Source organism: Choloepus didactylus, chromosome 2 (assembly GCF_015220235.1).
Source record: "Choloepus didactylus isolate mChoDid1 chromosome 2, mChoDid1.pri, whole genome shotgun sequence".
Classification (NCBI taxonomy): Eukaryota; Metazoa; Chordata; class Mammalia; order Pilosa; family Megalonychidae; genus Choloepus; species Choloepus didactylus.
Window position 1 is genome coordinate 140565852 of NC_051308.1, and position 13801 is coordinate 140579652.

Here is a 13801-nt window from a genome sequence, read left to right on the forward strand (position 1 = left end):
TAAAAGGTGTAAAGAATCTAATATTTGTAATGCTTGGACTGTCAAGTTTCATGAGAGCAGGGATTGTGTCTGTTCTGGTCCCTGTTGTGTGCTCCATATCTGGCATGGTATCCAACCCACAGTTGACACTTGGTAAATACCTGTTAAAAATATGAATATTTGGTCTTAAAAATGTTTATTCACAACTCTGATATGTTACCACACATAAAGAAGCAAAATCTCTTAAAAATTTAGTAAGAATTTTTTCTATTTATTTTATATCCATTGAAGCTTATATTCAGGTACCTGAATAATAGAGAAGAATATGAACATGACAGGAGTTTTCAATTGGGCCTATGTAGTTACCAGCTAGTAGAAATGAAATAAAAAATTTTGATTAGTTGTTAGGGTATATGCCAGTATTCGTCTAATTCATTTGTCTGTCTTCTTTTCCAAGAGGAAATTAGATCCTTCACGATGGTCTTAGGGCCAAGCTAGTGACCTTTGTACAACCACAAGCTTTCATTCTTCTTTATATTTCCATAAGAGAGTACCTTAGATGAACATTTTGGAGACCCAAATATTAAGGTGGCTTTTAACTGTAGTTTATACATTGAATTTTGGAACAGTACAAAATCAAATCTAAAGGGAAATATTTTTCGTTTTCTACAGACATCAAAGTAAAGGAACAGTCTTTGGAAAATTTAATCAAGTAAGTTCTTATTCTGAGAATGCTTATATCTATTTTAATTTCTTGAAGAATTCTTTTAAATTCTACTTAACATGAGTTTTAAGGATTGTTGAAAATCACCTTTCATTAACAGTTAAAAATTAAACAATTATTCTGTGAAATGGTAAGCAGTGCAATAGAATGTAAATAGCAATAGATTTCATAAAGCCAACACTTAGAGGTGTGGTTGGCACCTAATAGGCTCTCAATAAATATTTGTGGAACGAATTGGTTAATTGGTAGTCAGAAGACATGAGTTTGAGTCTCAAGTCTGCCACTAGTTTTGTGCTCTTGGGCAAGTCACTTCCATCTCTGAGCCTTGTTGTTCTCGTATATAAAAGAGAAATAATCCTGTTTAGAGTGGTACAGTGTCTGATGATGCAGTCACTGCCCAGATGTGGCTATTGAATATTTGAAATGTGACTAATGTGACTGAAGCACTGAAGTTTTAATTTTACTAATAATGATACTCAACTGAGTTATTGGAAAACTTTAAGTATGTTTAAGACAACTTTAACATGTGAATCTACAAAACAATAAATTTTATGAAATCTAAATACAGATCAAGTATTTCCAATGAAAATTTTACATCTGAATTAAGATGTGCTATAAGTATAAAATACACCTCAGATTTCAAAGACTTATTACAAAAAATACTTAAAACATCTCAATCTTTATATGAATAAGTGTAGAAATATAATATTTGGATATGTTGGATTAAATAAAGTAATATTAAAAGTAATCTCATATTTAAAAAAATTTCGTTAATGTGGCTAACTAGAACATTTTAAATTATGTATGATGCTCATATTTCTATTGGCTACTGGTGACTTATAGATGTATTTTGAGAATCAGAAAAATACTGTATGTAAACTTTTGTAGGCTGAAATAGCTATGTTTTTGTTATTATGACCATTGGGCACACCTGGTAAGCTTTTGCAGCACATAGAAGTAGATGGATCTTACCATTCAAGATTTTCAGATCTTTACACATTTAGTTTATTTTCTTAGAGGAAGAACCAAAAAGAGAATATGTGGCTTAAACATGGTAATAAAAATGAACCATATATAACCTGATTATAGTAGATTATAGACTCTGTTGCCACTTATTTTTAAATTATTTTGGCCCAAGACATCGTTTTGAGTAAAAGTAACTTTGATTTTGACATCTATCTGTAAATTGTTAACTTTTTCTTAGTGAGATCAGAGGGCAGTTTAACTAAAACAGTGAAAAATCTTAATCACTCCAACCATGATTTAGTTTGTATTTAAAGTAGGTATCACATGAAAGCTTCAAACAGAATGATGACTGTGGTGCTTGAGTATACCAAGGGGAGTACTTGCATTAATAACTTATTATGTAATTCATGGCTAAGAACACTGGCATCTACTTAAATATTACAGGGGAAGGAAGATCTATGAACCTCCTCAGTATATGAGTGTGAATCGAGCAGCTCAACAGCTTCTGGAGATTGTTCAGAATCACAGAATACGAGGAGAAGAACCAGGTACTCAAGACCCTATAAGGACAGATTACTGGGGGCCAGGGTGGGATTAGGGAATGGGGAGTTAATGCTAATTTGGTACAGTTTCTGTTTGGGATGATTAAAAAGTTTTGGTAATGGATGGTGGTGATAGTAGTGTAACACTTTAAATATAATTAACACCACTGAATTATATATTTGAATGGGTTAAAAAGGGAAATTTTAGGTTACAAGAATAAAAGTTTTTAAAAAAGGGATTCTTGATTGACCATTGCTTATTTTATTCTCATTAGTAGGCCTTCTTACAGTCATGATTACAAATAGTCTGCAGTCATGTTCTATATGCAAAGCTTGTACCAAGTTCCCTGCATGCCTGCTTGTTTTATTATAAATAATTCATATACAGGACTGTACAACCCAAACAGTGAACCCTAATGTTAATTGTAGACTGTAGTTTATGGTACAATTGTAATATTCTTTTATCAGTTAAAAAAAAGGTACCACACTAATATAAAGTGTTAATAGTAAGGGGGTTACATGGGAACTGTATTTTCTGCATGATTTTTCTGTAAATTTACTACTTCTCTAATTTAAAAAAATCTTAAAATAAAAAATGTAAGTAATAAAATAAAGTATAAAAATAAAATTAAAGACCCTGTAAGTGCTCTCATATATCCCCCTATTGATATAATCTCTGACACACTCTGACATATACCAGCACCAAGGCCACCAAAGCAAGAGTCTGTTTTTGCATTGCACTTTTTCTTGTCGTTTTTTCCAACTTTAATTTAAACCCCATAAGCTGCAAGTTATACTGAAAGAAAATAATAGAGTTCTTTCTGGTAAAATTAACACCATTACAGATTTTTCACAAAACATCTGTAAATCAGATTTGATGTAAATCATATGTTAAAGTATAAATATCTTGGTAAGACATAGAACTTCCATTTGGCCCTAATCTGTGGTAAAATCTGTCCTGCAAAAATGTATTTATTCAACTTATGCCCATTCTCAACACTGATACCAGTTAATAGTTTTCTTCAGGGTAAAGACATGATAATTTATCCTTATATTCCTAATATCTAGACACAGTGTGTGGTATATAATAAAGTGTCAGTCAATCTTTATTGAGAGGTTATTAAATGAACCTGTCATTTTCTTTTATAAGGTGCTGATGCCTTTGAGCACCCATCCCCTGATACATAAGCAGATAGATCAGGAGATACATTAAGACATTCTTAAGTGACCATTGCTTAGTTTATTATCATTAGTAGTTCTCCTTATTGTCATGATTACAGATAGTCTGCAAGAGTATTCTGTATCCAAAGTTTGTAAAGGGTTCGCTGCATGCCTTCTTGTTCTCAATAAAAATCATTTGCCCATTTTGATCATTTTTCAATTAGGACAACTTTTCCAACTAAATAACAAAACCATTAAAGGATCCGCCTTTCAGCTACAGCACCAGAATGAGTAATAGTAAAGGTTACTGAAGTTGGATATTTTGAACTTTTAAATAATGCCATATTATTTGTTAAGAGCTTTATAGTTTACTAAGTACTTTCATATCCATTATTAGCCCTCATACCCATCATTTAAGAGACAAGAGTATTCCTAAATTCAGATCTATGTATTTATCTCATAATCCATTGTTTTTTTCTAGTATATCTTAGTCAGTATGACTGTATCCTAAGCAATTTATTAAAAACATAAGTATTGTACTTTGTTCACTCATAATCGAAAGACAAATGCTTTGCAATTGTAAAGGGTATAGATAAAGCTAATTGTTTATCAAATTCTAAAAAACTTAAACTAGGGTAAGCCTTTGGGAGTCTGAAAGGATAGAATTGGGAAGTGCTACTTTATATGCCAGGTAGTGCAAAAATAAGAAAACCCTTAGATAAGTCTTTGGATAATCGGTCCATAATGAATGAGGAGATTTGAGATATTTAGGGCATCTCTAAATGGACTCTTGGTACTAATGTTTGTTTCAATGTTGTACAGGATGACTCATTTGCTGAATTGAATATCAGTATCTTTTTTTTTTTTTTTTTTTTTTAATCAATCAGCAATCACTGAGGAGACACTCTGTGTTGGCCTAGCCAGAGTTGGTGCTGAGGACCAGAAAATTGCAGCAGGCACCTTACAGCAAATGTGTACTGTGGACTTGGGAAGACCTTTACATTCCTTGATTATCACAGGAGGCAGCATGCATCCTCTGGAGATAGAGATGCTAAGTCTATTTTCCATATCAGAAGATAGTTCAGAACCCCAAAGCGTTGATAGACTCTATACATAGATATTTTCTATTGTCTATTAATTTCAGTCATATATACTCATACACATATTTGTATAACTAATTAAACAAGTCTTTTGGTTTATGTAATAAGTATAAAACAAGTACCTAAGAAGAAAGACTATGACTCAACAATGTTTGATTTCCTTTGGCAATGAATTTTTCCTCTATGATATCATCAGTTATTGCTGCTATTTTGGCAACTTTTCAGTATATACACATGTGGTGCTTGGATGTCCAGAGGCAGTTATTTTAAAAGCATTTTCACCTTTGGAGTCAGTTTATTCGAGGGGTTTGCTTGTAGTTACAGAGTGTAACTTTGAGAGGTAACTGGAATGTGAATTACTTTGATTTAACAAAAAGCTTCAGTTTTAAGAGGTAAGAAATGTCAGGAGTGGCCAGGAAAGCAAATAAAAGATTGGTAACAATTCACATTCTTTTTTTTTTTTTTTAATCATTCTCTTCTTTCTTAAAAAAGGTGTCCTGACTGCAAGCTAGTTGTCCTGATAGTGTTTAGTATTAGTGCATATAAACAGAGGTGGGAAGAGTAACTTTCCACCCAGCAGTCATACTTACTTAAAGCTTAACAGAGCACATGCCACAAAATGACACCCTTCTGAATTAGCTTGTCTTGTTTAGCTTACATCCTATTTATGTGGCTCATATTCTTCTATATTTTGGAAGTTGTGTAATTGTTGAATTGTGAATGTTCAGCCAGCTATGTACAGCTGCTGTTTGGTTTTAAATAGTATCTTTCACATCCAAGCTGTCAAATGGAAAGCTTGCTGACTACAAGATAAAATTTAAAAATTGAAAGTTGGAAGACAGAAATAAATTAGTCAAGATTCTATATACCACCTAACTCAGTTAATATGCTATTAATATATGCAACTAATCACATTCTTATTTGTTGTAAATAATGCTCCATTTATTATATTTTATGACTAGAGTTTTACACTTTTTGTCAGTTCAAAACTGAAATAGCTTTGTGATGGGGTAGTTAACTAGTCAGACTGAAAATTTCCATGGTCTGATCAACATATCTGACCTCTTTGCTTAGTAAAGTTTTTAGAAATTGAACAAAGACTTCCCTACTTCTTGGGAGCATCAATTAGCTGGAGATTCGTTTTTGATAGAAGATACTTTAATAAATATAAGCATTCCATTTTCAATCTGTTGGACACAAAAGGGTAAAGGGCCAAGTACAATTAAGTACGAGCTCTGCATTATTTTCTTTTAAGGTGTTAAATGAAACATTTAAAAATGATAAACTGAAGGAGTTCTGGTTCTGGTAATGGCAGAATAGCTTGTAATGGAGAAATTCTCCTGATTGTAAATTCTGGAAAAATAAAATAAAAAAACTAAAAGGCAGTGGGAATTGACCAAAGGCAGGCTGAGACTATGCTTATTTGGCTTTTTCTCTTAGGGCATTCCCCAGTTTGCCTGGTGAGGGGCAGTTCAAACTCAGAAGAAAATCGTCATCTTTCTTACTTGAGGTTGTTTAAAGATGGAATTGGGGACTGCTAGAAGAACCCAAAAGTGGGAAATCCTAGAAATGAAGGAGCCACAAAAGAGAGGAAACTTCCAATCTGCATAAAATTTCCCCTCAAGTCCTTGGCAAACCTCTGAACTGTTTATGCATAGAGAAGACTCCAAGAAACTGGTGGAAAGCCACAGCTGGAAGACTGAAAAAGCTGAGCAGACATTCCTACTCTCCATTGTAAGAGAAGACATTCAAGTTTGGATCCTGACAAGTTAGGACTTGATAAGTTCCTTCTGTTTTCCATCAAAACCCCAGAATGGCCATGCATAGTGGTAAAGACTGTGCCCCAGGACTAGAGATAAGAAAAAAAATCTTAAGCCCTCATAAATTGAGGCTGACTGGCTGATAATTTTACTGCCCTGATAGAATTTAACATGCTTCAGAGTGAGCTAACAGAATGAGTCTCTATAACATAGCAACAGCAATGAACAGAATACAATAAAATATTGGGAGGTATGCAAAGAAACAGGAAAATATGGCTTATGGTAAAACAAAACAAAACAAAACAACAAAAACTAAACAGTAGAAAGTTATCTTAATGCCACATGTTGGAATTTGCAGACAAGGATTTTAATGCAACAATTGTAACTATGTTCAAAGATGAAAAGGAAAGGTGATTGTAATAAGTGAATAGAAGTGGGTACCCTCAGCAGAGAATTGGAAAAAACAAGCAAAAAAGTCCGAGTGGAAATATCTAAAATGCAGAATTCACTGGATGGGCTTACCAACATAGTAGAAATGACAGATGAATAGAAATGATCCAATCTGAGGAACACAGAAAAAGGATTAGAGTACTGTGCGGGACAATATCAAGCAGTTTGACATATACGTAATTTGGTTCCCAGGAGGAAAAGAGAAAACAGGGCAGAAAAATATGAATGAAGGCCAAAATTTTCCCAAATTTGGTGAAAAGACCAATTTACAGAGCCAATAAGTACAGTGAACCTTACACAGAATAAATACAAAGAAAATTAAAACCTAATCAAGCAGAGTTAAAACTGGATGAAAACTGAAGATAAAATCTTAAAAGCCTCCAAGGAGGAAAATTCTGTTACATAGAGGGGAACAATAAATGATGGCCACTGATCATCAGAAACAGTAGAGGCCATAAGACATTGAAAACATTAAAAGACTTAAAAGCACAGAGATTAAAAACAACAACAACAACAACAACAAAACCTGGTCAATAAAGAATTCTATAGCCAGTAAAAAAAAAAAAATAGCCTTTAAAATTGAAGGTGAAATAGAGCGATTTTCAGAGAAACATAATTTGTTATTAGCAGACTTTCACTACAAGAAAGGGGAAATTTTTTAGGCTGAAGGTAAATGACATCAGATACAAGGAAGCAAATAATAAGTATGTGAGTATAAAATACCATTTTTTTCTTCTCGATGTTTTTGAGAGACAGCTGTTAAATTTAGGATGAAAATTATCTGATATTCTGGCATAACATATTTAGATGTAAAATGTATGTCAACAGTAGCAAAAGGTGCAGGGGTTAAATGGAATTATACATTATAAATTAAATTTTATGTGGAGTTGTAGAATACTAAGTAAGTAGACTGTGATAAGTTGAGGTTATAATTATACATATTATAATCCCTAGGTAACCACTACCAAAAAAACAAAAAAAGGCAAGGTTAAAATTTTTAAAGGGATTACATTTGAACACCAAAAGATATATAATTAACTTAAAGAAGGCAGGAAAGGTTAAAAAAAAATAGGACAAATAGAATAAATAGCAAAATGGTAGCCTAAATCCAACCAAGTTGATGATTACATTAAATGTAAATGGAGTAAATCCTTAAAGGAAGAGATATCCAACCGGATTTTTTTAAAAAGGCCCAACAATGTTGATAGCAAATGATACCATACACTTTAAATATAAATACACAGACAGGATGAAAGTAAAAGATATGGGAAGGGGGTTTGAAATAGACCATAGAAACTACGCGTACACTCGCAGGAAACTGGAGTGGCTGTATTAAGCGCAGACAAAATAGATCGTATTAGAAGGAGTATGCTGGAGATGAAGAATAACTTTTCATAAAGAAAAAAATAATAGGCTTGTCAACACGTAACAGTCCTAACTGTGTGTGCATCAAATAGGAGCTTCAAAACACATGAAGTGAAAGTGGACAAAACTATAGGTACCTAACAACAACAACAAAAAATCCACAAAGTTGGAGATTTTAACAACTTTATCTCAGTAACTGTTCCGGTTTGCTGGAGCTGCCATTATGCAAAATACCAGAAACAGATTGACTTTTTTAAAGGGGATTTATTAGGTTACAAATTTACAGTTCTAAGGCCATAAAAGAGTCCATACTAAGGTATCAACAAGAGGATACCTTCACTGAAGAAAGGCCAATGGCATCTGGAACACCTGTCATCTGGGAAGGCACAAGGCTGGTGTCTGCTGGTCCTCTGTTCCTAGGCTGTGTTTCAAAATGGGTTTCTCCAAAATGTCTCTGGACTTCTGCCTTCGCTCCTCTCTCTCAGCTCATGTGCATCCTAGCCTCTTTCTCCCAATGTGTTTATCTATCTAAGCATCTGAGGGTCTTCTCTTAGCTTCTCTGGGGCAAACTCTGGGCTTCAGCCCTTAGCTTAGCATCTCCAAACGTCCTTGTCTGCATCGCCAAGCATCTTCAAGCATCAGTGAGCGTCTGGGTATGTGTCGGCTCTTAGCTTCTCTTAAATACTCCAGTGAACCAATCAAGACCCACGTCAAATGGGCAGGGTCCACACCTCCATGAAAAGATTTCACCCTGAAATTGGGTTAAAAGATTGTGGTTCTTCTGGGATCCATAACAGTTTCAAACCAGCACAGTAACTGATAGAAGTAGATAAGTAAAAATATTGAAGATTTGAAGAGCACTGTTAACCATTTGACCAAATTGATATTGCTAGAATACTACAACAGTAGAATACACATTTTTAAGTGCATATGAAACATTCATCAATGTAGACCATATGTTTGGTCATTGACCACATGTAATTAAGTTAAAAATTGCTCACAAAAAGATGTCTGGAGAAGTCCTGAATATTTGGAAATTAAGCAACACGTTTATTCCTAACTGAATGAAAACTTGGGTGCAGATAAAACAGTGTTTAGAGAGAAATCTGTACCTTAAAAAAAAAAAAAAAGCCAATAACAACAGTAAAAAAAGGGTTTAAGACCAATAATCTAAGTTTCCACCTTAGAAAGCCAGAAAATGAACATGTTAAAATAAATAGAAGGAAGGAACTAACTTCAACATCAGAGCAGAAATCGATGAAATAAAAATGGACAATTGAGAAAATTAGCAAAATCACTAGAATGAAATAAAATTTTAAAAATCTAACAACCTTAAAAGTTGACCAGGATATGGAGCAATCTTACAAGTTAAAATCAGATAGTGTGATTCCTCTAACTGTATTCTTTTTTTCAAAATTGTCTTTAGCTATTCTAGTTCCTTTGCTTTTCTACATAAATTTTACAGTGAGCTGCTTGACATTTACAAAAAAGCTTGCTAGATTTTGATTAGAATTGTTTGATTATGATGTGTCCAGCTGTGGATTTTTTGGATTTATCCTATTTGGGGTCTTCTCAGCTTCTTGAACCTTTCACCAAACTTAGAAATTTTTTTAGCCATTATTTCTTTAATTTTTTTTTTAGCACTGCATGTTTTATCTTGTAATATGATATGATAATATCCTAAAATATAATGACAAGACATTTTTTCCTCTCTCTTGGACTTAATGCTGCCACATAATGGCTTCTCTCCTTTTGATATTAATGTATAAGGTATTATTGCTCTCTTGTAAAAACTCTTAGTTTAGAGAGCCTTGGTTTTCCTAGGAGGAAGACAAGTGACAGAAGATGAATGTTAAGTATAACTTGGCCTTTTAGAATTTTGGGTATCAGTAATCCACATCTTTTACACTTGGTTAGCAAAGTAACATTAAAGACATAAAATTAGCTACTGTATGCTTAATACTGAATAGTTCAAAGCATAACATTCTTTTACTAAGCAATTCAGAGGAAAAGAAGTCTGCTCTAAATACTATAACTACAAATGTAGTAACTTTGCCTTGTTTTGAAGTTCTATAGAAAACATTAAGACCTGTGCACAAATTATTGCTCAAGGGTATGATGCCTATATAGGGCAGATAAATCCCTGTGAAGTTGAACAGCCTTTTTTTTTTTTTTTTTTTTTTTTTTTTTTATTTTTTTAATCATCATTTTATTGAGATATATTCACATACCACGCAGTCATACAAAACAAATTGTACTTTCGATTGTTTACAGTACCATTACATAGTTGTACATTCATCACCTAAATCAATCCCTGACACCTTCATTAGCACACACACAAAAATAACAAGAATAATAATTAGAGTGAAAAAGAGCAATTGAAGTAAAAAAGAACACTAGGTACCTTTGTCTGTTTGTTTGCTTCCCCTACTTTTCTACACATCGATCCATAAACTAGACAAAGTGGAGTTTGGTCCTTATGGCATTCCCAATCCCACTGTCACCCCTCATAAGCTACATTTTTATACAACTGTCTTCGAGATTCATGGGTTCTGGGTTGTAGTTTAATAGTTTCAGGTATCCACCACCAGCTACCCCAATTCTTTAGAACCTAAAAAAGGTTGTCTAAAGTGTGCGTAAGAGTGCCCACCAGAGTGATCTCTCGGCTCGTTTTGGAATCTCTCTGCCACTGAAGCTTATTTCATTTCCTTTCACATCCCCCTTTTGGTCAAGAAGATGTTCTCCATGAACAGCCTTTTAATCTAACTTAATGCCTAAGGCGGAAGACAGTGATAGAGAATAAGACAGACCTTACTTTATATATAATTTTAGAATTATGGTATTTGCAAAACTAAATGGTAGTGTTCTAACTGCTGTGAAGCTGTACCTATGCTTAGATATGAATTGGAATTTGTTTACTTACACAATGTCAGCCTTTTAAAATACTATTTTGTGCCTATATTCAAGGAATACCTGGAATTTTTAAATTTTGTTTTGTGTTTAAACCTTTGGCTTTAGTGATGGCTGTCTTTTTAAAAAGTGCAATTGACTTTAACAATCCATACAGAACCATTTTTCAAAGAGGAGTTCAGCTTCATTTTAATAAACGTAATTCATCCATTTATTCACTAAATTTTGATTGCTTACTCTGTGCATTAGAGTATTATCTGTTAACATTATTACTCATTTTAGTTATAGAAATTTAGCAGATCAAGTTGAATTGTACATTTAAATGTGGGTAGCATATGCTGATAAACTTGAAATTAATGGTAGATTTTTTTTTTTTCTTTTAAGCTTGGAAGTAGAGCTTAATGAGCTGACAAGTTGTTTTAATGGACTATTAAAGTGCTCTGTTTTTTGTACAGAATGAAAATAGTAAACTGCTGTCACTCTGTCTACATCTGTTGGACTTGCTTGCCCCTCTGTTTTTGCTGTTTCTCTGATCTGGACTAATGAAAAATTTGCTTATTGTAACATTGTGGGCAATGAGGTTGGATAAGGAATTGCAGAGGAATTTGTTCAGAGAGGAGTTTGTACTTTATAAGCATTAGGGAGCCACTGAAGATTCCTGAGCTAGAGGATTGGGAAATGGGGAAGCTCTCTTAGTCTGTCAGTATAACACACAGTGGCTGTTGGGGGAAGGAAGCAAATACTCTAGATAGATAAAGATTGGGTAGTGAAGTGTTGTAGTAAATAACTTGCTAAACCTTAGCATAAACAGAAGAGACTGCTTTAAGGGGGTGTAAAGAGGGCACTGTAAACTGGCCAGAGGCTAAACCTGGAGAACACAGGAAAAGCAGGGAGTCTGGAAGGTGCTCTAGATCTGGCAGGTCAAAGTCCAGTATGCAGTAGGGTGCAAACAAAAGCTGATCAGGAAGCCAGGATAGGGGAAATGTTTTAAAAGGTCCTGCACAAAAGTCTGGTTCAGCTGAAATTCCTGTACTTCCTGCCTAAGGCAGAATTGTTTTTGTAGTGGGGATGGGGTGGGAGTGGGCTAGAGCTGGGCATGGAATAAATGGGAAGCCACGCAGTTCTCAAAAGTGATATTTGCTCTTACCAGTGAAGTCCAGGATTGGGTAGAGTCCTGGAAAAGGTGAATCGAAAAGATTTTAAAGGAAGAAAGGGACTTAGTGATTGTGGGTTCAGGAAATGGAGGTGTCAAAGGCAATGTTTAGATTTTTTAGAATTCTGTGAGGAATTCTAATAGAAATTGATAGTTGAGAAGATATTTGAGTGGGAAAGATGGATTCTTTCTCTAGAGTTTGAGATGCGGTAGTTCTCCCATGCAGTGACAGGAAGGAGGTCACTTATTGATGGCTTTTGAACAACTTTTACAAAACAGGGAGGAGTACGGCTATATTTACTAGGAGCTATGGAAATGGCTAGAAAGGGAGTGGAAGAAGGACATGTAGACCACATGTAAGGAATTTAACAGGAGACACATTGAGGATAAAGCCCTCAGAGTGTGGCAGAAATTGTTAGTAAATGGAGGCTGCTTTGATAAGAATACCTTTGAGTAGGTAGGGATGAATGGGGTTTTGTGGAAAAATTATTTTAAGAACAACTGCTTCTGACTAGAGGGGAAAATTTGGAAGGATAGTGGAGACTCATGTCAGACGCTTTTGGCCTTTCATGTGAGAGCATCCATGGAGAGTAAGAGGAGGGAAAAACAAATTTGGGGTTAATGGAACTATCTGGAAATACTGGGAGACATCTGTTTATGAGGTAATGTGATGAATAAGAGCCACAACGGTGAAGATATTTTCAACTTCCTAGCATCTCTTTTAGAATCTATTCCAATCATACTTAGGTTCACAGTGTTTGTTTCACTTCATCAAACTGATAGGCAATTCAGGAAAAGGTTTTTAAATAGGAATTTTATTGAAAGAATTTTGATACAGTTTATGATTTTTTCTAAATACATCTGAGGTTAAATAAAATATACACATAAATGCCTTCAAGTAGAAAAAAGTGAAATATACATTAAGGATCTGTTATATTATACTTAGGCAAATCACAATTACTCCCTTTAGCATATTCAACTCAAATTATAACACAGTCTTCGAAATTTGACATTCCAACCCAGTTTGTATTCAAATGTTTGTTTTTATGCCACAGTCTTCGTCTAAGGAATCAACCCCAATACAAAATTGGGTATATTTAGAAACCATTAAAAGCAGGGATGTAAAGTGTTGTAGGGGTGTTTAAAATAGGCTAACAAGGATTTTGGCAACTTTTCATTCACAGTATTTCTGATATAAAAGACCCCATTCTGTTTATTGATCTAATTCACAAACATTGGACAAAATATCACTCCGGCAGAAATGTTACTGTATTTGCTGCAGTTAGAGGAAGCAATGGGATTACTTGACAAACTCTTGATACATAGGGTTCAAAGTAGAATCTTCATTGAGGCTGCAGGCTATGCGTGATGTGATGTATACATAAAATCCAAACACTAAATTCAGAATAAAGCTTTTTTTCCTCTTGTATAAAATGGAAATTCTACAGTGAAAGCAGCAATGAAGAGATGAAAAATAAGGGAAGATATACAGGGAGCTCTACTAAAATTTAGTATTTGGAGGGGGAAAAAAGGAAAAAAAGGTAAAGATGATTCTAGGAAATATTAAATCACTTAATGAATATATGTAGTGTTGTTTTAATAGAAGCACCTCCAAGAAATACCTCTGAAAGAGTTTTGGATGATAGTACTTCTGGGAATAAATTAAGAAGACATGTTATGTGCACAATTCC

General features: G+C 34.1%; 1 protein-coding gene across 3 annotated transcripts in view; it reads left to right on the forward strand.

The window, feature by feature from the left end:
* The window catches only part of DPH5 (diphthamide biosynthesis 5), a 46914-nt gene extending 39612 nt beyond the window's left edge, over window positions 1-7302 (forward strand). For all 3 annotated transcript variants that reach the window (XM_037826522.1, XM_037826523.1, XM_037826525.1), the window contains exons 6-8: window positions 652-691; window positions 2114-2217; window positions 4260-7302. In XM_037826522.1, the coding sequence (XP_037682450.1) occupies window positions 652-691; window positions 2114-2217; window positions 4260-4489 (374 nt within the window). In that variant the 3' untranslated portion in view covers window positions 4490-7302. The remainder of the gene's footprint in view (window positions 1-651; window positions 692-2113; window positions 2218-4259) is intronic.
* The last annotated feature ends 6499 nt before the right edge of the window (window positions 7303-13801 follow it).